The following is a 27,082-nucleotide window of genomic DNA, read 5'->3' on the forward strand; positions in this document are numbered from 1 at the left end:
TTGAATTTCGCCCGAAACGCCATCGCCGGTACGTCAGCGTGACGTCAGGGATTCCAAAGTTTGTTTTCGCATTTGGGCCGCGTTGGCTCAATAACGATTCCCGAAACTTGGCATGTTTAATATTTGGTTCCTTTAGAACACAATGTAGTCAATCTGTACCGCTATATATAATTGGTAGGCCGTGGAAGATGCCATCAAAATCAAAGACGTCGCAGCCCCCAGGTGCAGGAACTCAAGTAGGCGTCGCCACCCGCATTTCGTTCTTGCACTTTTCGTTCTTGCAAACGTCTTATCGTTGTAAGAGTGGTGTTTTTGGTGTTGTAGAACGGTGATTTACTGATGCAGAAGAAATCACTTTTCACTTTAGTGTCCCTTTAAGGAGTGTGCAATGGAAGTCGGTGGTAACTCCGTTAGGCAGGATACCAGCAAACTATCGCAGGAGACGAAAGATCTGATCAAGAAACGCCAACGTATGAAAGCATCTAACCCTACAGCTAGAATAGAACTGGCAGAACTTTCGAAGTTAATCAGCAAGCATAAGACAGCCGACATAAGGAAGTATGATATGGATAGAATTGAACATGCTCTCAGGAAAGGAGGAAGGCTAAAAACAGTGAAGAAGAAACTAGGAATTGGCAAGAATCAGATGTATGCGTTAAGAGACAAAGCCCGCAATATCATTAGTAATATGGATGAGATAGTTCAAGTGGCTGAGGAGTTCTATAGAGATTTATACAGTACCAGTGGCACCCACGACGGTAATGGAGGAGAAAATAGTCCAGACGAATTCGAAATCCCAAAGGTAACGCCGGAAGAAGTAAAGAAAGCCTTGGGAGATATGCAAAGGGGGAAGGCAGCTGGGGAAGATCAGGTAACAGCAGATTTGTTGAAGGATGGTGGACAGATTGTTCTAGAGAAACTGGCCACACTGTATACGAAATGCCTCATTAACTCGAGCGTACCGGAATCATGGAAGAACGCTAACATAATCCTAATCCATAAGAAAGGAGACGCCAAAGACTTGAAAAATTATAGACCGATCAGCTTACTGTCCGTTGCGTACAAACTATTTACTAAGGTAATCGCAAATAGAATCAGGAACACCTTAGACTTCTGTCAAGCAAAGGACCAGGCAGGATTCCGTAATGGCTACTCAACAATAGATCATATTCACACTATCAATCAGGTGATAGATAAATGTGCGGAATATAACCAACCCTTATATATAGCTTTCATTGATTACGAGAAAGCGTTTGATTCTGTCGAAACCTCAGCAGTCATGGAGGCATTACGGAATCAGGGTGCAGACGAGCCGTATGTAAAATACTGAAAGATATATATAGCGGCTCCACAGCCACCGTAGTCCTCCATAAAGCAAGCAACAAAATCCCAATAAAGAAAGGCGTCAGGCAGGGAGATACGATCTCTCCAATGCTATTCACAGCGTGTTTACAGGAGGTATTCAGAGACCTGGATTGGGAACAACTGGGGATAAAAGTTAAAGGAGAATACCTAAGTAACTTGCGATTCGCTGATGATATTGCCTTGCTTAGTAACTCAGGGGACCAATTGCAATGCATGCTCACTGACCTGGAGAGGCAAAGCAGAAGAGTGGGTCTAAAAATTAATCTGCAGAAAACTAGAGTAATGCTTAACAGTCTTGGACGAGAACAGCAATTTACAATAGGCAGCGAGGCGCTGGAAGTCATAAGGGAATACATCTACTTAGGGCAAGTAGTGACGGCGGATCCGGATCATGAGACGGAAGTAATCAGAAGAATAAGAATGGGCTGGGGTGCATTTGGCAGGCATTCTCAGATCATGAACAGCAGGTTGCCATTATCCCTCAAGAGAGAAGTATATAATAGCTGTGTCTTACCAGTACTCACCTACGGGGCAGAAACCTGGAGGCTTACGAAAAGGGTTCTACTCAAATTGAGGACGACGCAACAAGCTATGGAAAGAAGAATGATAGGTGTAACGTTAAGGGATAAGAAAAGAGCACATTGGGTGAGGGAACAAACGCGAGTTAATGACATCTTAGTTGAAATCAAGAAAAAGAAATGGGCATGGGCAGGACATGTAATGAGGAGGGAAGATAACCGATGGTCATTAAGGGTTACGGACTGGATCCCAAGGGAAGGGAAGCGTAGCAGGGGGCGGCAGAAAGTGAGGTGGGCGGATGAGATTAAGAAGTTTGAAGGCAAGGCATGGCCACAATTAGCACATGACCTGGGTTGTTGGAGAAGTATGGGAGAGGCCTTTGCCCTGCAGTGGGCGTTACCAGGCTGATGATCTATCTATCTATCTATCTATCTATCTATCTATCTATCTATCTATCTATCTATCTATCTATCTATCTATCTATCTATCTATCTATCTATCTATCTATCTATCTATCTATCTATCTATCTATCTATCTATCTATCTATCTATCTATCTATCTATCTATCTATCTATCTATCTATCTATCTATCTATCTATCTATCTATCTATCTATCTATCTATCTATCTATCTATCTATCTATCTATCTATCTATCTATCTATCTATCTATCTATCTATCTATCTATCTATCTATCTATCTATCTATCTATCTATCTATCTATCTATCTATCTATCTATCTATCTGTCTGTCTGTCTTTGATGTCCGGCTGGTGCAGGAAGGAAACCTGGTTGAAAACCATATGGCCAACTCAGGTCACTGCTACACGACACAAGTTGTCTGCAGCTGCCAACTTGGGGCACTGGCTATGTGCCATCAGATAGGCGCCCGTATTCAATGCACATATTTCAAGGCTTTCTCGGTATGTGCTGCATGATGCGGGCTGCTGTTTCACGAGAAAAATAATTCTTGACGGTTATTCCGGTGCTGGTCGGAATTGAAGGAGCATCCCATATATTTCATCTTGTCATATATCTTCATACTCTAGCGACGCGTGATCTTCGTGGCGGTGCCATTAGATGGCGCAGCAGATGTAATTTTTTGTGGTGCTGCTACATGGCGTGAAAAATTGGGCGAGCGATTTGCGGCATAACTTTTTTTTTGTGATTTGCGAATACCAGAAATTTATAATTGATAGTCAGAAAAACTTATATATGTCTTGTTCCAGAAAACCTATACCACTGGGCATGGATACCTCGGATACTCGCCAAGATATTGGGCGCCATGTATGCTAACCCTATTTCTGATATGGCTAAAAAGATCGAAGAAATTATTGAATACCGGCGAAAAAATCCTCAGGTAAGTAATGCGCCGTTATTTGGCGCCTCACGTAATGGCCTGTAAGAAACTGGGAACACTTGTAGAAGCGATGCAACATGAATTTACATTTAAAGAAATGTCTGTGCTTGTCTGATATGAAATATTCCTGCCTCCACTGTGTCCAGTGCGACCATTGCAAGTAACCATAGACAAATATTCATTTTCTCGTCTATTTTCCTCAAAAAATGGACTGGCCAATCTTTTAGTGATTTGTAACCTATTGTTTATTGCCCACTAAAGTATGTAGAGCTTGCTGTAACACTAGTGGAATATCGAAGCAATTTAAGCGTGTGACTTCGCGTTCATCCTCTGTTTACCATATTTATTTGATAACTGATAACAACCCACTCGCACGCCTTGTATCATTAAACATATCTTGAGAAACGAACAAACCAAGGCACCAAGGAAAAGAGCGAAAATTACTTGTACTATCCAATTTAATTAAAGGAATGATAATTTATGGCAATGGAAGTGGCTGAAAAAATAACTTGTTGCATGTGGGGAACGATCCCACGCCTTGGCATTGCACGTGCGGTGCTTTAATCATTAGAGTTAACCAATAACTAAGTTATAACAAATTCAACTTCTACCTGTAGACTTCGCAAGGTGGATCCACTTGGAATTAATTATGAGGATTACGTCACTATCCAGGTAATAATTCCCGAACTTTGCGGAGAAACTCATTGGCGTTCCGGTTACTTTTGTGCTTCAATGCATTAAGTGACGTTCTCCTATAATTATAACGGGAACGCCAATGCATTTGTTCGCAAAGTTCGGGAATTGATATCTAGAAACTGGTTTCAAACTGAGAATTCCATCCGAGTCGATCCGCTTGCGAACTCCACGGCTAGAATTTGTAAATCTCAATATGGACCGTAAAGTAATCAGTTAAAACTTAATTAGTGAATTCCTCTTATTAGTCGGTTATGCATTACAATTTTTGTGCAAGTAATGTCCACCTCTTCAAGTACACCAGCTCGTGAACTAGAGTTGTACTATCTGCCACAGGCACCCTTTAAAAATGTTTGAAAGTTCTCTGAAATAGCCTGTATATCTCCCTCGGCAGTTCAATGAAATAGTATTCTATGACTTCGTGCTTGGGAAAATCCCATAACAATTCTCGGTCTACGTTTTCGTAGGCTCCCTTGCTAACCGGAAAGTCTACCCCTAAAAGTGTATTCTGAGATATTGAAATCTGTATGCACTTAGTACAAAGATATCCTGCAAGCGTGTGCCTCGTCTGAACCCATTCTCTAGTTCCCCTCGTATATTATTTTTCTCTATCTACTTCGGCAGTTCTAATTTTATGGTTGATCTGCCATACTATAGATAACTAACGTTAGCGTGACTGGCCTACACAAACTTGTCTTAGCCTGTTCACTTTTGCCTTTGTAGATGAGGCTCGTCTTGATTTCACACCATCCGACAGGGATTTGCTTTGTTCTAATCTCTCGCTCTATAGAATTAGTCAGCAGTGCCTTGACTTGTTGGCGCGGGTGTTTCATTACTTGTATTGAAATTTCTTCGGGAGCTGCAATAGCGTAAGTAGGCACATTTTCTGAAGTTCTTCAGTAAACGTTTTCCATGCTAAATTATTATCGCTAGGGCATCTCCCTTGTTCCTGAATATGTTCAATACGGAACTAGGCTCTCTTTGGTGCTGAAATGATCCCTAATAACATTTCTTATGTACCGTAGCACATCGTGTCCTTTGACGATGTTACAATCTTCATCCTTTATAGTTCCTTGCGCATTTTATTTAAAGATTCGGGTGTTCTTACATTGTTCCAGAATCTTTTTGATGTTCCTTTGTCATTTGTCGGAATCTTATGCCGCCAAAGTTCACTTGCGCATTTATATTCTCTTGCACGAGTTCACTCGTTACCCTTCTCTTTTCTGTCTACCTGTTTCATCCAAGGGCACCTTTTCTTCGTGTAAAGCCATCTTTCGCGCTTCGCGATAATCCTTTGACGCCTGCTTACGATATTTTGAAGCTTGCTTTCTTTCTTTGTTCCGCCACCTGCGTGGTTTCTCCATTCCAATCCTCGATTTTTTTAGCGGTGTCTCTTTTATCTCCTGCGGCAGAGCGCCTTCTATTTCCTTATATTTCCAGGCATTTGTAGGAAGCACCTTCATTTGGTTCTCTATATTTTTGCTATCCCTGTTACTTATTTCAATTCATATCGAAGATTTCTGCTGTTATTGCTTCGAATTTCGCGTTAGAAGCTTTCCCAAGTTTTGAGGTAGGACTCTTACGATCGCTAAACGCGCTATTCTTTCCATGTTAATCTATCGTCATTTGCTCTAGTCGTCGGAAGACCATTTCTGAGATTAAGGCATAGTCGATATAAGACTGCCTGTTACCTCATTGTCACGTTACCTGCCCATGACTCCTTATTTCTGTTCATTGCACAGATCCAGCACTAGAGAACTATTGCAATCAGTATATCTGTATAAATCCTCCATTGCTCCAAACAACTCCGGGTTTGGTTTCCTGAAGTCAATAATATCGGTTTTAATGCAATCGGCAAGAAATTTCGTTTTATCTCTGCTTTCACTACTTCTCCATAGGCAAGCTACTCCAAGCCACATCTTCTTCCTTGTCATCTGCCGGTAACCCCTAAAAACTGCCTGCATGTCGCTTTTATGTTTGCCACTTCATACCTCGTCTAATTAGCATGCGTTGACCCACTTGATCTGTTGCATCACTCCCATACAAAATTGCCAACAGCAGGCGCCTGCTCCAGGTATCCTACGAGCGCTTCAGTCAAACCACACACGGTAAATGCTTCGTCATTCAGCTGCGTTTGAAATGACAGACATTGCCCCTGCTTGCGATCACCCTGCATATTCAAGTAGCAAACTTTACCGTCTATATATTTATCCTATGTGCGCATTTTCTTAACTTCTTGTGGTGTAATTCTGCTCCTTGCTGGTGTGTCCCTACATTCAGTACCTAATAAACATTCCTGATTGCTTGGGGCCCGCTTAAAGGAAGCTACTACCCATGGCTCGAATCGGCCTCAAACAGGTGTTGATAGAATTTGCTAAACTATATCCCGTCATGCATAAAGTCACCTTTTCCGCCTGCTCAGTAAACTTCTCGGTTTTTATCAATGACTGTAAAATTCATTGCTTTAGCAAGTGCCCAATCCTCACTGTTTACTGCAAACACAGCCCTCTAAATTCCACAGCGCTGCGTTTCAACCTCTGGCCATGTGCACACTGCGATTTGCGCTATCGATGAAACTTTCCGAAGATCGATAACCCCTTTGGCTATTTGCTTAGCGATCCTTGACCCCCACCCGGGCAGCACGTAAAACACTTCGCCAATTATGACCACTAAGGGCCGCTCCTTCGCTGTGTCCCCCTTGTGATGCTTGGCTTTCGCTATCACTTCCTTAATGGGTTTCCCGAAAGCGCGCTAGACGTTACTCTTTCGCCTACAACTACCCTCTCTGTATGACCAGGTCTACTTTAGGCATGTTTGAATCCGCAACAAAGACAGCCCGACGCTATTCTTCCTCCTCGCCACTGAAAGCTGCCCATGGGGCCGCAATGCCCCGCACCCCTGTCCGATCTTTACCATTCACTTTGCTGTCGTCTTGCGCAGCCAGCCCGTCAGTGCAAAGCTCCTTCGTGACCGTCACTGACGTGTTCATCAGTGCTTTCTGGCGTGGAGGTTCCGGCTTCCTTACCTGCTCTCACTTCGGTGCCAGCCGCGTTGGTAGTGCTCGCACTAAAGCGTTCATCAGTGCTTTCCCGCAGGGCGAGCCCTCATCTTCATTTCTGCGTTGGCTAGCTCATCTTCTACCACCTTCCTCTGCTTCTGCTTTGCTCTTGAGTTCCTTTTCTAGTTTCGCAACCTGCCTAACTAGGGCATCATTTTGCTGCTCGAAACGGTTTAGTCGAGACCCTTGCACACCTATCTACAGATAAAATCTGACCGATTTACCTCACCTACTAACTAAAACCACGCTTCTTCGAATTCGTAGGAGCAGAACGCTCGCTCTCAGAGCAACGCGCCACTGGGCTGCTCCTACTATCGACCATTATCCTGTACAAGCATGGCGTCGTACAAAAGTAACCTTGTTTGTAGGAAAAGCTTTCTTAGTAAAAATTATGGATACGTCTATTTGTTCGTTACCTATATCTAACCAAAAAGACCAGGAAACTGAACAGCATGAAAAATAATACATAGATTGCTCGTTTAATGCAACATTTCTAACAGCCAAATGAGGGAAAGATTTAATAGAAATATTATGAATTTGGTGCCCAGCATCTCCTGCGCTGAGAAAGCACTTCCAATGGACACGTCTATTTCCATCCCCGTAACTCTCTCGAGTGAAGCTTTTACAAAGAAATAAAGACGCGATGACAGTTCAACTAATTCTGGTGTCCACTACTTAGGCCACCTCTCTACTACAGCTGTGAAACTGAAATATGTTTAAGAACTTTGGCACATACTACCCTTGCAACAACCAGTAGAATGTATTAATACTGCCGAGCGCACGCATAGAAACCTCGAAATTGCATACCGAGAAGCTATAGGCCACAAACTTCGAAATTGTATAAATATATCAAAATAACAGAGAGTGCTGACACAATATATTTAAGGAAAGAGTTGCGAACTATTTCAAACGATACTTTCATTTAGGTTTGCCAAATTTAGTGCAGAAGTGGGAACGGGTAAGAGAGCGAAGACTGACCGTCTCGTTCCCAGACGCAACCAGTCTGTACCTGCAACAAGGTTTCACAATTTCTGTTAGTCTTAGCATGTCGCGTTATATAACCACGAATCTACAGTTGTTATCTGGCTAACACGGCCAACAAAGGCCATAGAGGTACTGTGAATAGCTTGCATCTATAAAATAGAGATAAAAGCATGAGAAAAACGAAACCACTTACACATGGTTACGTGAAAGCTGAGTAGATAAACTATTTACGCGGTCTTTCTACAAGGAGTAGCAAGCACTGTCCGATACGGAAGCCAGCACCAAGTAAGGCACGTAGTCGTCCTCAGATGAGCTAGAGGCCGCTTAAGTCTCAATAAATCTAACTGTCCACATCATCATTTTCGAACAGCACGTAGCAATATTTTTGGCAATCAAACAAAAGACGAAATAGAAGGCTGTGCAATCCTGCTGCCAACCACTGTAAAAAGAACATATGGTTTATTCATTGTTATTCTTGAGGAAATGAACGCAAAATTAAGGACATTTCGTCTTCTAGACTGGGTGCAGTAGGGACTCGGAACATTTACTCAAAAGTCGGGGCTGTCCGGTTCAATTTGAGATGGTTGAAAACCCTACTTGGGTTAGGTCATGCATGATAGTGCGGCCAAAGCGAACACAGAGGGTCTTTTATTGGTTAAACAGTGTTTGTATCAGCCTTTTGTTTTCAGAGAAACTTACCAGACATGGCTCAGATACTGTTAGACGGAGTGCTCAGCAGAGGAGACTCTAGCCTAAAGCAACATGAATCCATGGTTGACGCCACAGGTACGATACGTTTTTACCTCTTTCAGTGGTCATACAATTAAAATTAAACGTCTTCATGCACCATTTTGATGGCCTTTTTCTTTCAGAGACTGATTTGTCCCGAACAACTTGGTGCGCAATTCTCAAACTGAGTCAGTGTATCCTATCTTTGACAAAATGTGCTGAGATATATATATTGAAGCTTAAGGAGGAATCTGGTACTCAGGAAGTGATAGCCAGATTGTAGATGCCTGCAAGCTCCCGACCATTTTCATGTGAGTTACGTTGGTCGCACAAGAAATGTCGCTGGAGCCATCGTTTGAGAAGGGGACCGGTTTTCTTCCCGACGAATACAAGTGTCGTTGTCGAAACGATGGCAACAGTAAGATTCCTTGTTTGAAACCTCGTAATCACTTCAAGCCGCTTTCAGCCCCCCCCCCCCCCCCGAGAATTCCTTTGGTATAAAATACTACTTTCACAACATTTTTCTATGAATGTTAAGAATCCTGCGCTAAAAATAAACATTTCAGTTCTGATTCTCGAGGCTTGCGACTGGATGTCGCATTTACCTTTCATCTGGAGATTGTTTTATATGTCCAGGTGTTTATTGACAGGGTACGAAAGGAGCGAGAGGTTGAACTCGGTGCCGCAGTGAAAACCCTGCTAGCAGTCAGAACCAGCCCCGTGCATAAAGCTCTGGTGATGCGCGTGACTGGCCGGCACTTCTTCGTTCTATATAATATACTGGTGATTCGCCTGCCTAGCCGGTGGTTTTTCTTCTTCATTACATATATTTTCTTTTATAAATATATGCTTGTTACTTTCCCAAACAAATGTGCTATCCCAAATTTAGCGTAAATAAAGCACCATTTTCACCAATGAATTACCTTTTCCTCATAGCACCACTGCCTCGTGAAACACTAAATGAACTGACGTCCAACTGTGTGGCGGTCTTTATTGGAGGGTAAGTGTCGTTATTACAGCACAGTGAATGCTCGAAGGTTATCCGGTACTGTAAAGTCTTATGCCTTCTGTTAGCGCAGGTACGACACTACGCGGCTAGCATTGACTTACTGGTTTTATCTGATGGGAAGGCATCCTGACATACAGGAGAAAATGCGGCAAGAAGTTCTTGAAGCATTCAAAAAAGAAGTGAGTCTCTTTCCTTTCTTCTACATCACATCATATTTGAGCATATGCTAACAAGGAATATTACCAATTGATAGCTCTCTATTGACTGCTTGTTCCGACGTAGTCTTAATTGCACCCCTATCGAAACACGGCCGCCTTGCGTGTTCAGTAACGAGACGGCGTAGTCACAAACCTACCGTGACAGGTAGTTGTACATTTATTAGAATATTGACATGTGTACTTATCTTTATCAGGCGACCACGTTTCGCCGCCTAACCAATATCGCACGGCGCGGGATGCGCCTGCATGTATGCAAAGTTTTTGGAAAGTTATCGATGCTTCTATCCACTGTTTGTTGTCGCCGAACCTTGTGTTATCTGATTTCATCGCCTAATACGAATTATGTAGAACTTTGTGGAAGGCACGCGGGTCCCAACGATTAGTGTGGAACATTCGACGACTGCTGTATAATAGCCGACGCGCTTGACCCGCTGATCAAATCGTCGAAGAGAAGTATTTGCAGCGCAAAATACTTCTCGTCGATGGATCTCATGTCTGGCTACTGGCAAATAGAAGTCGACGAGAGAGATCGCAAAAAGGCCGCCTTCATCATGCCAGACGGCCTCTATGAGTTCAAGGTCACGCCATTCGGACTGTGCTCGGCACCTGCAACGTTCCAGCGCGTCATGGACACGGTGTTAGCAGGATTGAAGTGGTAGACCTGTCTTGGATGACGTCTTCGTCTTCGCCGGAAATTTCGATGACCACCTTAGGCGGCTAGCGACAGTACCAGAGGCCATCAAGTCATCAGGGCTCACTCTGAAGCCAGAAAAGTGCCGCTTCGCATGCGTTGATTTTTTGTTCCTAGGCCACGTCATCAGCAAATATGGAGTCCGCTCCAACCCGCAGAAGACAGCTGCCATCGCAAAGTTCCCGCAGCCCATCGACAAGAAGGCAGTGCGTAGATTCCTTAGCATGTGTGCCCACTATAGGCGTTTTGTCAAGGTCTTTTCACGCATCGCTGAGCCGCCGACACATCTAACCAAATGTGATGTCGAGTTCAAGTGGCAAACGCCGCAGGCCGACGCATTTCAAGAACTCAAACAACGCATGCAGTCGCCGCCCGTACTTGCGCACTTCGACGAGGACGCCCATACCGAAATCCACACAGACGCCAGTAGCCTAGGCTTCGGTGCCGTCCTAGTCTAGAGAAAAGATGGACATGAACACGTCATAGCATACGCTAGCCGGTCGTTGTCAAAAGCGTAAGGCAATTATTCGAAAAGGAATGCCTCGCCATCGTTTGGGCTACAGCGAAATTTCGCCCTTACCTATATGGCAAGCCATTCAAAGTCGTCAGCGACCATCATGGCTTGTGTTGGCTAGCGAATTTAAAGGATCCTTCAGGACGGCTGGCGCGGTGGAGCCTAAGACTGCAAGAATATGATATCACTGTAACCTGTAAGTCGCGGACGCAAACATTCTGATGCCGATTGCCTATCACGCGCCCCCATTGACTCACCGCCGCAAGATGGCGAAGATGACGGCGCCTTCCTTGGCATTTTAGGCGCGGAAGACTTCGCTGAACAGCAGCGAGCAGACCAGGAGTTGAAAAACCTAGTCGAGTATTTGGAAGGGCACACCGACGTTGTCCCTAGGGCATTTAAGCAAGGATTGTCTTCGTTCTCGCTTCAAAACAACCTACTCGTAAAGAAGAACTTCTCACCAATCCGCGACAACTACCTTTTTGTTGTCCCGTGAGGACTGCGGCCAGAATTATTCCAAGCCCTGCATGACGATCCGACCGCTGGACACCTAGGATTTTCCCGGACACTATCGAGGATGCAGGAGAAGTATTGTTGGCCGCACCTGACCGCCGACGTCGCCCGTTATGTCAGAACATGCCGAGACTGTCAGCGACGCCAGACGCCACCGACAAGGCCAGCGGGATCACTACAGCGAATCGAGCCTGCTTGCCGACCATTCCAGCAGATCGGCATGGACTTGTTGGGACCTTTTCCTACGTCAGCAACCGGAAATAAGTGGATCGTCGTGGAGATAGAATACCTCACCCGCTTCGCTGAAACTAAACCACTGCTAAAAGGTAGCGCAGCCGGAGTGGGGAAATTCTTTGTCTAAAACATCCTGTTGCGACATGGCACCCCAGAAGTCCTCATTCCGACAGAAGGACGGCCTTTACAGCGGAGCTCACCCAAGCCATTCTGCAATACAGTCAGACAAGGCACAGAAGGACAACGGCCTACCACCCACAGACGGATGGTCTTACGGAGCGCCTGAATAAGACCCTCGCCAACATGCTAGCAATGTACGTCGACGTCGAACACAAGACCTGGGATGCCGTCCTGCCGTACGTAACATTGGCTTACAACACGGCGGTGCAAGAAACAACAAAGATTACGCCGTTTAAGCTGGTTTACGGCAGGAACCCGACAACGACGCTCGATGCCACGCTGCCGCACGTCACGGACGAGGAGAATCTTGACGTCGCTAGCTATCTCCAGCACGCCGAAGAAGGCCGACAGCTCGCCTGCCTGCGGATCAAGAAACAGCAAAGGACCGACAGCCGACACTACAACCTCCGACGACGCTTCGTGGTGTACCAGCCCGGCGACCGTGTTTGGGTATGGACCCCGATACGCCGACGAGGACTCAGTGAGAAACTACTGCGACGCTAGTTCGGACCCTACAAGGTCATCCGACGTATTGGCGCACTGGACTATGAGGTCGTGCCAGACGGCATTTCGCATTCGCAGCGGCGCCGCGCACGACCTGAAGTGGTCCACGTGGTGCGCCTTAAACCCTTTCATGGACGCTGACAAACTTCTTTATTTTATTGTTTTCTTTGCTACGAGTGCTTTTCTTTATTACTTTCTTATGTTTGTAGCATCGGGTCGATGTTTTTTAAGAGGGGTTATTGACACGTGTACTTATCTTTATCGGGCGACCACGTTTCGCCGCATAACAAATGTTATCGCACGGTGTGGGAAGCGCCTGCATGTATCCGAAGTTTCTGGAAAGTTATCGATGCTTCTATCCGCTGTTTGTTGCCGCCGAACCTTGTGTTATCTGATTTCATCACCTGACGCGAATGGTGTAGAACTTTGTGGAAGCCACGCGGGTCCCAACGATTAGTCTGGAACATTCGACGACTGCTGTATACAAGCCGACGCGCTTGACCCGCCGATCAAATTTTCGACGATCGCCGACCGTGTTCGCCGCTATCGTTGTGCTATAAGTGTAGCCTGTTTTTGTGGGCACAGGTTCGCCCAATAAAAGTTAGTTTTGTCTTTCACAGTATTGCTACTGTGTTCTTCAACGTCGCCACCACGTGAGAATATACATATTTTCCATGGCACGTTGGTCGTCAAAGCCACATTGGTCGATGGATTTCCTGCAGCAACTTGTGACATCCAGGGTGAAAGCTCTGTCGTCCGGATGTTCCTGCATGACCTCCTTTTAAAATGAACATTTAAAACAGATGCGTTTCGCTTATTAGCTCCGAGAATGTTTAGCGCGGTCCTTACCAAGAGAAGTGCTGCTGCGCCCCAGGTCAGCCGGGCTCGTTTTGCGAGGGCTTCTTCACATCCAATTAGGCTCGCCTGTTCTATTCTTCGAAAAGTCCAGCGTTGGCAACGTTACACTTTAAATACGTCGATCTGCAAGAAAGTTCTAGAGGCTTAGTCCGTGTGGCGCCCATAGGAAAACCAACTTAGTTCGTCAGTAAACTTGATTTGTAGGCTTGTAAGCACAAATCACGTTAAACGGCATTTAATGTTTTGAAATTGCGTGTTCTAAAATGAGCAAACTGAAAATTTAACGTGAACGCTGTTGTTTTGATCTGCATACCAAATTCTGAACAATTTATTCTGAGGCGCTATAATCTAAACGTTTCGAAATTGTTTCTATTTCACTTCTAGCATTCGTTATCTATGATAAGTCAAATATTTTCCGACAAATCGCAATTTGCCATCCTGTCACGTGATGCCACTAATGCTGCCGAAACTAGCCATTTGATAAGACGCGTACAAATCTACTGTGATGATTAGGCTGTATAAAAAAATTATATTGGGCCTCCGATTTTTAACAAACGTTTTTGGGCTATGTTCCCTTCGCTTGCCTGTCACGTGGCGACAGAAATACACAAAAACTAACTGTGCCTATGTGATGCATACGCTCTAAAAATGGGGTATTGTGCCGAACAAAACTGCATTTCTTTTTTCTAAACAGGCAAAGACTGCCCTGTTCCAAAAGGAATAGAAGATTGAATAGAACAGAATTGATGTTAAGAGAAACAATGGAGCTGGACAGGCCTCGTTATGTGTAGGATGGATAACCGGTGGACCATAAGAATTACAAAAGTGGTACCAAGAGAAGGCAAGCGCAGTCCAGGATGGCAGAAAACTAGGTGGCGTGATGAAATTAGAAAGTTTGCAGGAGCAAGTTGGGATCAGCTGGCGCGATCAGAAGTTGGGATCAGTTGCGATCAGCAGGGAAGTGCACCACCATGCTCTGGAAATAGGGCGCCACATTTCAATGGATTCCTGCTCACTATGGCATCGTCGGCAACAACCTAGCTGACAAGGCTGCCCGGTCTGCCCACGAAGATACCTGGACGCGTCCAACACCTTTGGGACGCTGCCAGGGAATTTCGCCTACTTACATGCAAGAAGTCACAAAATCTCTGCATTTCAAGTGCCTTCAATTGCAGATTGCGTAAACTGAACCCCATACTACGGCTACAACTGACATCTAGCCTTTCCCGCGGCGAAACAATCTTGCTTCGCCACTTGTGGCTGGGAGTGGCATTCACGAAAGCATACTCCTATTGTTTGGGAATGGCCGAGAGCCCGATGTGCGACTCCTGTGGGTGCGAGGAAACCACCGAGCACCTATCGTGCACCCGCCCTCGCTATGATGCCCAACGCCTCTCTCTGCGGGCCACTTTACACCGACTGGACTCGAGACCATTCACCGACTCAAAGATACTCGGACCGTGGCCACACCCGTCACTGGCTCGAAAAGCGATTCATGCACTAGTGCAATACATGACGTGCACCGGCTTAAGAAACCGTTTATAGTGTCCTTGTGTACAGTGTCCCTCCCACACGAACTGAGTGCTTACTCTCTCCCTTTTTTCCTCTTTCTATTCCCCTTTCCCCCACCCCCAGTGTAGGGTACCAAAGCGGGTGCTCTTCTGGTTGACCTCCCTACCTTTCCTATCCTTGTTTAGTCTCTTCTCTTCTTGCTAGTTGCAGTATAGGGTTTACTTTAAAATGAGTTTCTACAGGCTGCCTTCTACACAAACAAGTTATTTTTACATTCAACACTGGCCAAAACGAATCAAATTGCGAACCTAAATGATTGAAGTGCTGCAACGCTGTTCACCCGCTTTCTTTTTCTTTCAGGGAGATCACCTATCATTGCAAACTATTACGACACTTCCTTATACGAACCAAGTAATTTCTGAGACCATGCGGCTCTATCCAACATCAACCACGTGAGTATTTTGGAGAACTGATTACCTATAAACATTGACATTAGAACCATTCTTATTCAGTACAGAACACAAATTTGTCTGAACTGTTTGTCTGAATTTGTGTGTTCAGTACTGAACGCGAAGCATAGCTATCTAGTAGCATTAGGGACTTCGAGATAACGCTGCCTGACTACGCATTCTTAGGAAAAGATGGACCGACACGTGGGATAGGGGTAGCTATTCTAATAACAAAAATATTGCTCCCACGGTCCTTTCAGAAGTTTAAGGGGGTCGAGGCTGTTTTTATGAAATGCGCTTCACTTCGTATACAGTTGTTGTTGGCTGCGGTTATCGGAGTGCCTCATCCGACACCAAGGTTTTCCATTCCTTGCATTCCTTGCAATTTTGCCAATCTCAATTTATTAAGCACCCCACCCGTGTCTATGGGCATGTCCCAAGTATACTTGAGCTGCTGGTTCTTAGCTACCGTTTTCCCCGGATAAAACCAACGTTGACGTAATAAACGGCATATCGGGCCACGCCACAGCATTGAGTTCGATTCTGGCGCGCAACCGTATAAAGCTCTCGATATCAGTTCAAATGTATGTTGATTTCAAGGATGTTAAGGATATTAGCATACTCCACCACCTATTGAACAAATTTAGTACGTTCGAACAGCTTGCCAGCAATCCGGATGCTTATATGAAATGGTTGCGGCAGAAATTTTAAAATTTTCTATCCCATTGCATTTCTTACTACAAACCAAGCAAAGAAAACAAAAAAATAAATTATCCATGAACAAATCGCAAGGTTATTCATGTGAAACGCAAAGCGCCTAAGAAAACATTTTAGAAACACCGAGTCTTATATTTACAAAGATTCTTGCGGCAGCTATCATTTAATTGAAGTCAAAAACAGAGGACGCCAAAAATCATTCTTATCTTTCACGTTAGCTCAATTTCGAAATGATGCACCACAAACATTTTCAAACTGCTCAAATTCTAAAAGCTAGAAAGACAGTGCAGTCTCCCCCAAAGAAATTAGAGACACAACTAAATAGTTTAAACATTATTTAGGTCCAATTTTCACTACACAGTACGACATCCCGCCGCATGCTAAGGTATGTAGTGTCAAGTGGATGGAGCCTCTTCGCATAGACGTCGCAGGTATTTTTAACATTTTGCTAAGAATTAAAGTAAAAAAGCAGCCAGGGCATGATAATATAACGTATTGAAATAGTTTCCCACCAGGCAAGGCGAATATGTAACGAAATATATGTGCATAACTCTCAACAAATCCTTAACACCATGTTCGTTGCCTTACGAGTGGCAAATGACACAGGTTATACCAGATCACAAATCAGCCAGTGAAGTTGATGTCACCAAGTAGCATTCGATATCACTAACAAGCACATTGTTAAACATAGCACTACTTGCCATGAAAAAGAACGTATTTTGTCACTGTCTCCGCAGAGGTATTGATAAGGTATTTCCACAATTACACAATTATCCGAATTCTAAGACCATATCTCGCGGGCCATCGACCAACAAAAGCAGATCGACCTTATCTCACTGAACTTTTTAAACCGTTTCACCGGTTATTCGATCACGAGCTAATACAACACATACGCGTGACAATAGTAAAAGACCAATCACATACTGGATTAGCGCGTAGCCAAGCAACCGGACACAGTTTTGAAAGTAAATAAGCAAATATAAGAAGTAAGTAATGTTACATCAGGAGTACCGCATGGCATATTTTTGGCTCCGATCTCATTTTTTCGTTTATTAGTGGTCGGCCCTCATACGTAAGAACATGAAACTTTTTGCCTATGATTGTTCCATTTATAAGGAAATTAACTCTTCTTCCGGTCATATTGTCCTCGAGCTATCCGTCTCTGGAACAGCTTTCCGGATAGCATTGCTTTGCCCACAAGTCATGATGCCTTTTGCAGTAGCTTGGTCAAACATGTTTCTCCACACTGTGCGTAGTGGTGACTAGGTACATGGGTATTTATTAATCCCATTACGTTTACGTTTTCAATGCTTTATCATGCCTTATGCCATGTGCTTTCTTATTTATCTTTAAAATTACGCAGTGTATAACGGCTCAACGCAAAGTAGCCTACTGCTTTTATGTAATACTTCTTGCTGTTCGTGCTGTTTTTGCAATGCTGATCTCTTTATTCCTTCTTCCTTTTTTTTCTTTTTGATATCTTTTTTGGTAAATATGGAACTTCGTTTTGTGCCAAAATTTTAATCATTTTATGCATCGATATATTTTTACCGATTGTATTTTATGATAAATTGTGCCGTATGCCCCCCTCCCACTATGCCTCTTCGAAGGCCTGTGAAGCCTTTCTAAATAAATAAATAAATAAATAAATAAATAAATAAATAAATAAATAATGCGATAATATCAGTGTCAAAATTGTGCACAAAATGGCATATGGCTTTAAATATCAGAAAATTAGCTCTGATAAGAGTAACACGTGAACAGAACATTTCAAGTTTTGTTTTCTGCGCTATTGGTGACACCTAACTACCCACAACCAAACAGCACAAGTACCTTGCATTAGTGATTAAGAATACCTTAGGTGGGAAACACGCGTCAATTATGTTACGTCGCCCGCCTTACAGAGTCTCTTAAACGAGGACTTCGATGTTGCAATACTTATCCTGCGAGAGCACTACCTCAAACAAAGCTTTTAGCGCACAGTACCCTTGTTCGACCTAAAAGCAAATATGCAAATCTAGTTTGGTTCCTGGCCACAACTTATTTAGTTAACAAGCTGCGAGGTGTTCAAGAAAATCCATATAGAACAAATATAGTTTATTCGTTTCAACCTCAGAAATAATTTTAAAAGTTGGACTCCTAACATTATGCCATCGCGGTAAATTCGCACATCAAGAAATGCTGTTCCATCTTCTTCATAGACAGCTAAACAGCAACATTTAAGGCTGCAATCCGAAAGTAGACATTCATGTGACAAGTATCCACTAATATTCCAAGAATACCGTTTCAACAGAAACGGTTCCAAATATTCTTTCTTCGTGTGAGCATATAGAGAATGGAATAAATTACGTGAATGCATAGCTAGCAATACCAAGTTCAATAATTTTTTATCACTACTAGAAAATTGCATACGTAAGATTCACAGTTAAGGCCTTGTCTGCGTTTCTTGTGTACTGTTCTTGATTAATTCTTGAGTGCCTTACAGAATAGGATCATTATGTGCTACACCTCTGTTCGTAATGATGCCATGATGACTTTTGCTTCCGCAAACTCGAAATAATGCTGTGAAGATTTGTAATTGCTTATTGACAACTATTTTATCTCTATTTTCCTCCCGTTTTTCTTTGTCCTTCATCCAATACTCCCCATTGGGATCGGCAATACGCAATAAATAAATAAATAAATAATACGCGTTGAATGTCTACAATTGCAAGTTAAATGCTAGAAATTGTGTTGATGTTGTAAAATTAAAGAAGCAAGCTGTCGTTGACACAATTGATCAGCCGAATACAATTCAGGCAAGAAACCAGAGTGAACGTTAACAGCACTCATTTAAAAGGATCGGTAAAGTGAGTTTGTTTTGGCGGTTGTGGAGATTTAGCATTGCTTATATTGCGTGTAATTGATTATGAACGCTATTATCATACTAAGTTTTTACAGCAATGTTTTTCGGACGGTTGTCACGCTATCAGAGCAGATATGTTGTCCTCAAAATAAGTGATTGCGAGGAGTGCCTTGCCAATATATATTGACCCGACGCTCCAGAGATATAAAACGAATACGTACTTGCACGTTTGAAACTTGTCATGTTCAGTGAGGAAAGCGCGTCCTTACAAAGTAGAGTGAAATTTATTGAAATGAAAACCTCGTTGAGTTAGCTCTCACTACTTAGCACGATCAGAGTTCCGCATTTGATATTGAAGTCAGATCAAATCAAATTAATTTTATGTTTTAGTGTACACGTTAAATGACCATCTTGGGCTCAACGCTACATAAACAGCTTGCATTAGAGAGCATTAGAGTGACTGGTGTGTGCACAGTTACAGCACTGCAGATAACAAAAAAATAAGAACAAGCAAACGCTTGAAGTGCTGGTAATGTGACTGCACAGTAAAAACATTAATGAGATAGTTTAGCATTGTTCTCCACTAGAGCGAAGGACAAACTTAAAAGCAAGTTAATAAAAGTTCCAGCACTCAGCAATTGCACCGAGTCCGTACGTTGCTCTACGGCAACGGTAAGGCAGGCTAATTACATGTTGTAGGTAAACATTACATGGATACAAAGACCATATTGCTGATCGTCTCCAGAGCGCATCTCTTAGATCAGGCGGTCAGCGGTCGCACCTTCCAAAGTTTCCTCGTATGGTTGCTCGCAACACGTATTATGTATTGACTGTTCTAAAAATGCTTCGAATATTTTCCAACATGTATAGTATCTCGGTGCCTCACCAAATTCATAGTATCCCTATGTTTGTCTGCTGGTCACCAGATGAGCTGGGTGCGAGAATTGGAAGCACGTGTAACGCTAGCAATGGTCTTAAGCGCCCAACCAAGCAGTTGATATTTTGAACGACAACGAGAATCGCACGCCACTGATATGCAGTACTGCACAACAATGAGCCATTTTCTGCACACGGATAACTAAGCGGCTCGTCGTTACAACCTTGAACTCTCTTATGGCCTGAACGACCAACGTCGAGACAGAACAGGTAGGAGGACTGAATCGCTTAAAACGCGTAATAATGAACACATATTCAAGATAGACAGGATTAATCAATCTCTCCTGGACGGCAGAGGGCACATATATCTTATTTTTCTATATTTAACGGTTAGAATACTTCTGTATTCGGCATTTTCACGAGTCTCTATCTCGCGTTGTCCAATGCCTTTATTTTCATTTCGCGAAAGACGTTGTCTTTCCCCTTGCTATGGGCTGGTTTCGTGACTTGTGAGCTGGCTTAATCCGTCTTTCCTCGACGACAATTCGGTCACATTCCGGACCCCTTTCTCCAGGTTTACATCTCGGTGTGCGGAAGAAGACTATCAATGTGGGAATTATCTCATTAAGAAAGGAACGTCGGTTGTAGTGCCTACGTATCTGCTGCATCGTGATCCGAGATACTGGCACGAACCGGAAAAGTTTGTCCCAGAAAGGTGAGCGTCTGTCTTCAATAAATCCAGAAGGTTCAGGCCACATTCCGTATTAGGCAAAGTTAGAATTTGTTCGCCATTGTTTCTGGTGACGTAGAGTAATTATTAAATTCTTCAATAAAGCAAGACAATTTGTAAGGTATAAAAATTGGAGCAATAAGTATCATTTATTGTTTAAATTGTGAACCATCCACGACTGAGACATTTTTCCAGCGTATAAGAAATACCACTGTCGCTTTGAATTCAATTGCCTGAGCCTAAATCACACATTTGAGGTAAAAAATGACCTATGGAAAATGACACATTGATTTTTAGGGCTTAACTCATTTCTAGACATTGTTTCTTGAACATAATTTGTGCGAAAGGCACAAGCACTCTGTAACCATGTGCGTATCTCCATAGAGCGATGTGTGTCTGTCGTGTACCACATCTCGAAAAACTATTAGAGGAAATTTCGCCACCTACTTACAGCGGAAATCTCCGTATGGTTATTAGGTTTACTTGTGAGAATGTTAGACCTATCGTTTTTGAAATACCTATATTGGGGAGGTACGCGTCACAGAAAAGAAAACAAAAAATTAGGCTAGTTTTAGTACACTGCGAATGATGGTAAGTACAATGAGAAAAACAGCCATCAATAAAGGAGAATAAACAGGCACAAAGCGTGATACTGCAACCGAGGTTTCTTGGGGAAAAAACATAACGAAGAAAACATTGTTATGGGGCATAAATAAAACTGATGTCGGCTTTCAGCAAGTAAGTGGAAGCCCGGATGTCCAACGTATGATCACTACAAGGTTTGAAGAACACCTCGGCTACAACTCTAGTGGTTGCGTCATGATGCCGACTGAACAAGGCGGTCCTTTCGTAATTTCCTGACGTCTACACGTGGATCAATGCTATGAAAAATGGAAACACAGGGGACTCCTTAACGAATAGCTCTGTTCTCTTAGGTGCACATTATGCCAAATTTCAGTTCTGCCAGTATAGCATATGCCACATGTCAATGGTGTCTTATACCACAGCCTCCTATATAGATTATATAGGAGGCTGCGCTTATATACTACATCGTGCTAACAAGCAACAGGTTTATTAATGTGTGCCATTTTTCATCCTTTCCTCGGTGTCCGCGCTCCTGCACATTTGCTAACAGCTTAACGAATCCCCTTTATCTTGTGTATCTTGTGCTTGGCTGTTAAAACGGCCTGAGACCAAAGCGCTACCCTCAAAGCGCTGCCTCAGCCTATGAGGTAGGCGATAAATCTGCGGTTAGACAGCCGTCTTATTACAAGTTTCGGGAGTCCGTTGCCGTGTGAGGTTTTGAAATTTTAGCCCCCTGAGTAACTTATTGTGAGAAGAGGCCATAAATGGCTTGGAACACTTGTAAATTTTAATTTTTTAACGTGCCGGTAGAATCTTTCTTCTTAAATTTTGATCGAACCATTTCGTCAAGGCCGACTTAAGACGCAGAAGTGCGATTCCATTCTTCAACAGCCTTATATGACCAGATTTATAGCTTAAGACTGATTTCATGGATCGAGGAAAATAAGACAAGCAGACGTGGCCGTACCTAAAAGAAAGGCGCAAGTGAAGGATGTCGACGCTGCCATCTCTCGGGCATTCACACATGAGTTAAACCTGGTCGCCTGGCTGACTGTCAAGCAACAGAAAAGCTCAGGGTAACCATCTTGCATCTCTCATGAAATCAATATTTATGGCAGATTAGAGCATTTTTTAACACTAAATTATGAATGGTGCAATGTGTTCAACAGGGAACGAGAAAAAAAAAAACAATTCAGACGGCCACACGCCTTGTGCTCGTCACAACACCGACTCATCGTACTATTCATGTTAATGCGTTTCATTCAATTTCAGGTTCAGTCCAGAAAATAAACACTTTGTCAACCCAACTGCGTACCAACCGTTCGGTCTGGGCCCCCGGATATGCATCGGAATGCGTCTGGCACTTCTCGAGCTAGCCTCGGCTACTGCTGAGGTGCTTCGCCACTATCGCATTACCATGGGCACCAGTCAGAAGGTATTGCATGTAGTTTAGTGCCATGTCTATCTCATACTATTCTTTGTGTGTGCTTCCTTAGTGCAAGAAGGAAAGAGACTATAGAAGCTCATATCAATACGCTTGTCACATTGTCCTGTAAATTCACCGCCCCTTGCATTCGTTGCTCAATATAAATAAGTACGATGAATGTCCATGAAATAGACCACTAATTTCATCTTATTCACACTCGTATACGTTACAGAGAAAATGTAAGCGATCATAATTAGCACTACCTCAACGATAATTTAATTGTTTGCAGTTACCAATTACACCCTCACAAAGCTAACGGTGCAATCACTAAAACGTAATTGATTAATTTTAAGTTACTGGCTTTTCAACATTCATTAATATTGCAGGAATACAGGGAAAACTTGCAGTGAACGGACTTGGCGCTTTCGGTGCATCGTTTCAGCCATTGACACGTTGTTTAACTTCACTAACCGTTGTTCTTGAATTTTTGGGATCACTCACTTTCCTTCTTTTTCTTTTGGCGACATCAGCAGTGACACTGAAAACTCACCCGATGTGAGTGGTCGAAGGAACGGCGGTGGTGTAGCGTATGGCGGTTGTTCAATGCTGCGATTCTCTTGTCTGGGTCGTCTAAGAAGCGTTGTTTTATAGTTGCTGGAACGCGAGAAAAAGACGACGCTCCTGCTGGAGAAAAGCATAAAAGAAGTCGCCAGGAGGTGATTTGCTGGCAATAACTCACGAAGTGGTCACCGGTGTGAAGCATACAACAGTGACGGTTCAATTCGTCACCCAGCATTTGGTGGAATTCTCGCCGGCCCTCTTTTCGCGCAGCCATTTAGACCTAAAACGACGAGTTGTACGAGACACCAGCAGAGGTTCCTGTTCTTCGAAGAGGTGGCCAAACGTTTAATGCAAACAAAAATATAACTGTTCCTCATTCGGCCCTCAAAATACGGCTTACGTTACAATCGCAAGGACACGTACGTTTAACGACGAATAACCTGTCCATGTGAGAGAAATAATAGACCTAGTTTTGCGAAGAATTGAGTAGCAACTCTCGCCGCCTATAGATGCCGCATAAAAAGAACATCCCACAAATTTACCCAAGAGTCGGGTTCGCCTATCAAAACATGTGAGGACCGCAGGTTTGCTATAATTAGTTCTAGCCAAATTCAATTCCTATAGCTGCGTCTCCCGTTAGGTCTTGTTCCGACAATAGCGTAACTGGTTACGTGTGACTGGTTAGTCAAGAAATATTTGAACCGCAGTGACCGTTAGTGAATAAAAAAACGGTTGTGTACTTATAAAAGTACCAAGAAATGTAACTGATTACGGGTAATATTTTACAAGTAATTTCCTACGCAAAAGTGTGGTTTTGCAGCATTTTATTCGCTTTAGCTAAATTTTCATGCTACATATTATATTCATAACGCTGAAGACCAATTTGCTGCTCACTACAGTGATCTGAATAAGTGTTCCTTTCTTTTAAAACAATGTGCCTGTAACATTTTATCTCGGAAAATTCATGTCATTTCTTCGTGAAAAGTATACCGGATTCAATTGCTGTGTTCTCTGACATTCGATGCAAAAGACTTGTTTCATTTATGTGTTTTGATTGTGCTGACAGCGGTGAGACAGCACGTATGATTGATACATCTCACTGATTTCCGGAAGAAAATGCAGCGGTACTCAGGTTTTGAATATCAGACCGACAACGCTACTAGGTACATGAGACTTGACCGTGCATATGCGCATGCACAAAAGTACGTTGCCTTTACCAAGTGAAAAGTATACGCTGCTACTTTTTGTTTTCTCACTCGTTACAACATCCCTGGCGTGTGCATGTCTTATATTTTTAACACATATCTATTTTTCCATTCGTTGCAGCACGACCTTGAGCTGGACACATGCTCCTTCCTGATCGTTCCTAAAGAGAGTGTGCGAATTCATGTGCAGAGACTCAAAGGCACGAAGTAAATCTTAAAGTGGCACTTGATCGGAATGCATGTTACTCTATCGGCAGAAAACATTAGTACAAAATAAAAAAGTAGTGTTCTTCACACATATTCTATCAGTAAATCCATGTAAGGCAAAAAAGGTGCCGCAACTGCTTGGTAATATTCGACGAAACACGTCAACGAGACGCTCGAATGCGAGTAAAAAAATATTTTCGTGTACTTTTGCAACTTACTCGGAAATAAAGAGAGGACATGAAAAATACAAAATTTTGTCAAAAACGACATCTGCTCCCGGTGGCCATAGGTATATGTCGTGGGCTACGAGTAAAGCTGCTAACCTCCCAGGTAATCAAGGTATTGACACCGAAATTTACCATAGAGGGCTTAAATATGACAGCGCTGTTTACGCCGAGCATACACCGTTCCACTTCTTCGCAGAAAGCGGTCACAACACCGGCGTACGATGACAAGAACCTCGGAGGTGACACGCTCGTGCGCCGCGATCTCTGACATGCTCAAGAGAGTGGGGAAGAGTGAGTGACGCGTGCGTAAACGCTGTAAACGGAAACAGTTGCTCCCCTGGCGAAGACGAGCCCCCTTGTTGAAACATTCCCTTCAACGACATTCCTAGTTCTACTTATTTACTGCAATTTTCTGTCTTCCTGCGATCTTCTATCTCTTCAAGCTCCATAACATGAAGATCGTAGTAACAACAGTATTTTTGGGTCCAATCATGGCAAACATTGACTAGCATCAAGCAAATTATTTGAATCTTCCCTTTCTACCGCACCACTCAACCGACAGTGTCGACTGTCATTTTACTGCGAAAGGACATCCTGGTATCACTCGTAATGCGAAGTCGTATTGGAAAATGCACATCCCGCTGGCCGTAGCTGGGAATCGCAAACATTACCTTTCTGTGTCGCAGTGCCGTGTTGCTGTTGCAGAAGTAAATATCAGAGATGCTTTTTCGGTCGGAAGCTGCAGCAGAAACGGACAGGAATAGCGAACCTGGGCTGAAACGAACAAGTGGCTTATGTATACAGCCAGCAGGGAGATTGTATGCTAGAAAACAGAATCTTCGCGCTATGCGGATGAAAGAAATAAGCAGGCCAAAATATTAGAACTACTTTCCTACGTGTGAAGGCCGTCGCCTTGTGCTCCTGAATAGCCTAGGTCTGTGCGAAAGAACAAGACTGACACGAGGCATATCTGCTGCGGAAAGAGTCGAGGCCTATTTAGGCAGTTAGATCACACACCTCAGCTATTCATTATGTTTAGTCAAGGATAATAACTGATCAATTTCGATTAGGAGAAACTGTAAACTTTGACAACTATTGCGGAGCCTGCTCGATCACAAATAATGAATTGTTCCATAATTGTATCGTCTTATAAGTTCGTTCTAGAAAGAAAGCACTGTTAAAATGCTTGTGTACGATATCACGGCAACAAAACGGCACCTTGTACAGTTCCTGTGATTATATAAAACTCAGTGAAGTCTCTTTTAAAGGTTAACTACAAGTTCATTGCTTGCATTGATATTAAAAGCCGTCTATTTACACTGCTGTTTTACTCTTAGTCAGAAAGTGCCAACGGTCTCGCATTAGCACTTTCGAATGAAGTAGATAGTTTCAATGTTCCTGTAATCTTGTTGATATAAAGTCGATGAAAAATTGGTTGGTCCATTTTTCAGAGGAATTGTTCATAGTACGAAAGTGAAACGTGTGTTATAAGAAGCAGTGGCAACTTATTCCACATCTTCGTTTAACACTTCATGGAGGCGGCGCCAGATGATGTAGCGTGTTCGGAGGTAAGCGTGAGAGAACGCGGCTACAGCACACGTCTACAAAACTACGCGTTTCGGTGGTATCGTATGGAACTAGTTGTCTCAATGCTAATAGAGTTAACTTCGACAGTCCACCTTGTATGCTTTCTGCCGCAGTTACCGTAAGCGGACTGTCTGACTCTTCATCCGCTTCGCTTTTTTTTCGTTCCGTTCTTTATTTAGCTTTAGCATATACGTGCCCCCCCCTCTTTGTTTTTTGAAAAGGGGGAGCTGGCGTCGCTGAATGCAACATATCCTAAATGGTATATGCTAAAAAAATTGGTTGTAAGACCATCTGAGCGTCACAAGCGCAAGACCTTCACATCGAAGGGAACAATACATACCCTCACCATTTGGTTATTTTAGCCGTTATGTCCCGAAGAGCGTCTTTACTGAGCTTGCTGAGAAAACAAATCATTACTAGGTTTTTCAGTATGGCACGTGTGTAAGCACTGATGAAGATGAAATCAGGCGACTGGTGGCTCTCCTTCTGATAATGTGTGTCCTGAAATATCCAAGGTTGCGCCTACATTGGAAGCCTGCAATGAGAACTGCTCTCATCGCATTATGCGAGATTTCGCGCAGCCGCTTCGAGAAGTTGCGCAACACTCTTCACATTGTTGATGCGATCAAGCCAGGCATCAATGACAGACTCTGGAAGGTGAGACCTCTGCTCAAAAATTTTCAAGCAAGGTGCCACGATCTCGAGGTAGAGGAGCATCTATGCATTG

At 43.4% G+C, this 27,082-nt stretch overlaps 1 protein-coding gene across 1 annotated transcript in view; it reads left to right on the top strand.

Moving 5' to 3' along the window:
• Window positions 1–24,733, top strand: part of LOC135909740 (cytochrome P450 3A6-like) — a 54,595-nt gene extending 29,862 nt beyond the window's left edge. Inside the window, exons 7-14 of the mRNA XM_065441801.2 lie at window positions 3,113–3,243; window positions 8,668–8,764; window positions 9,644–9,707; window positions 9,787–9,895; window positions 15,301–15,392; window positions 20,402–20,542; window positions 22,415–22,577; window positions 24,456–24,733. Coding sequence (XP_065297873.1) covers window positions 3,113–3,243; window positions 8,668–8,764; window positions 9,644–9,707; window positions 9,787–9,895; window positions 15,301–15,392; window positions 20,402–20,542; window positions 22,415–22,577; window positions 24,456–24,545 — 887 coding nt within the window. The 3' untranslated portion in view covers window positions 24,546–24,733. The remainder of the gene's footprint in view (window positions 1–3,112; window positions 3,244–8,667; window positions 8,765–9,643; window positions 9,708–9,786; window positions 9,896–15,300; window positions 15,393–20,401; window positions 20,543–22,414; window positions 22,578–24,455) is intronic.
• Window positions 24,734–27,082: the final 2,349 nt, after the last annotated feature.

This window comes from Dermacentor albipictus, chromosome 8 (assembly GCF_038994185.2).
Source record: "Dermacentor albipictus isolate Rhodes 1998 colony chromosome 8, USDA_Dalb.pri_finalv2, whole genome shotgun sequence".
In the NCBI taxonomy this organism is placed as follows: domain Eukaryota; kingdom Metazoa; phylum Arthropoda; class Arachnida; order Ixodida; family Ixodidae; genus Dermacentor; species Dermacentor albipictus.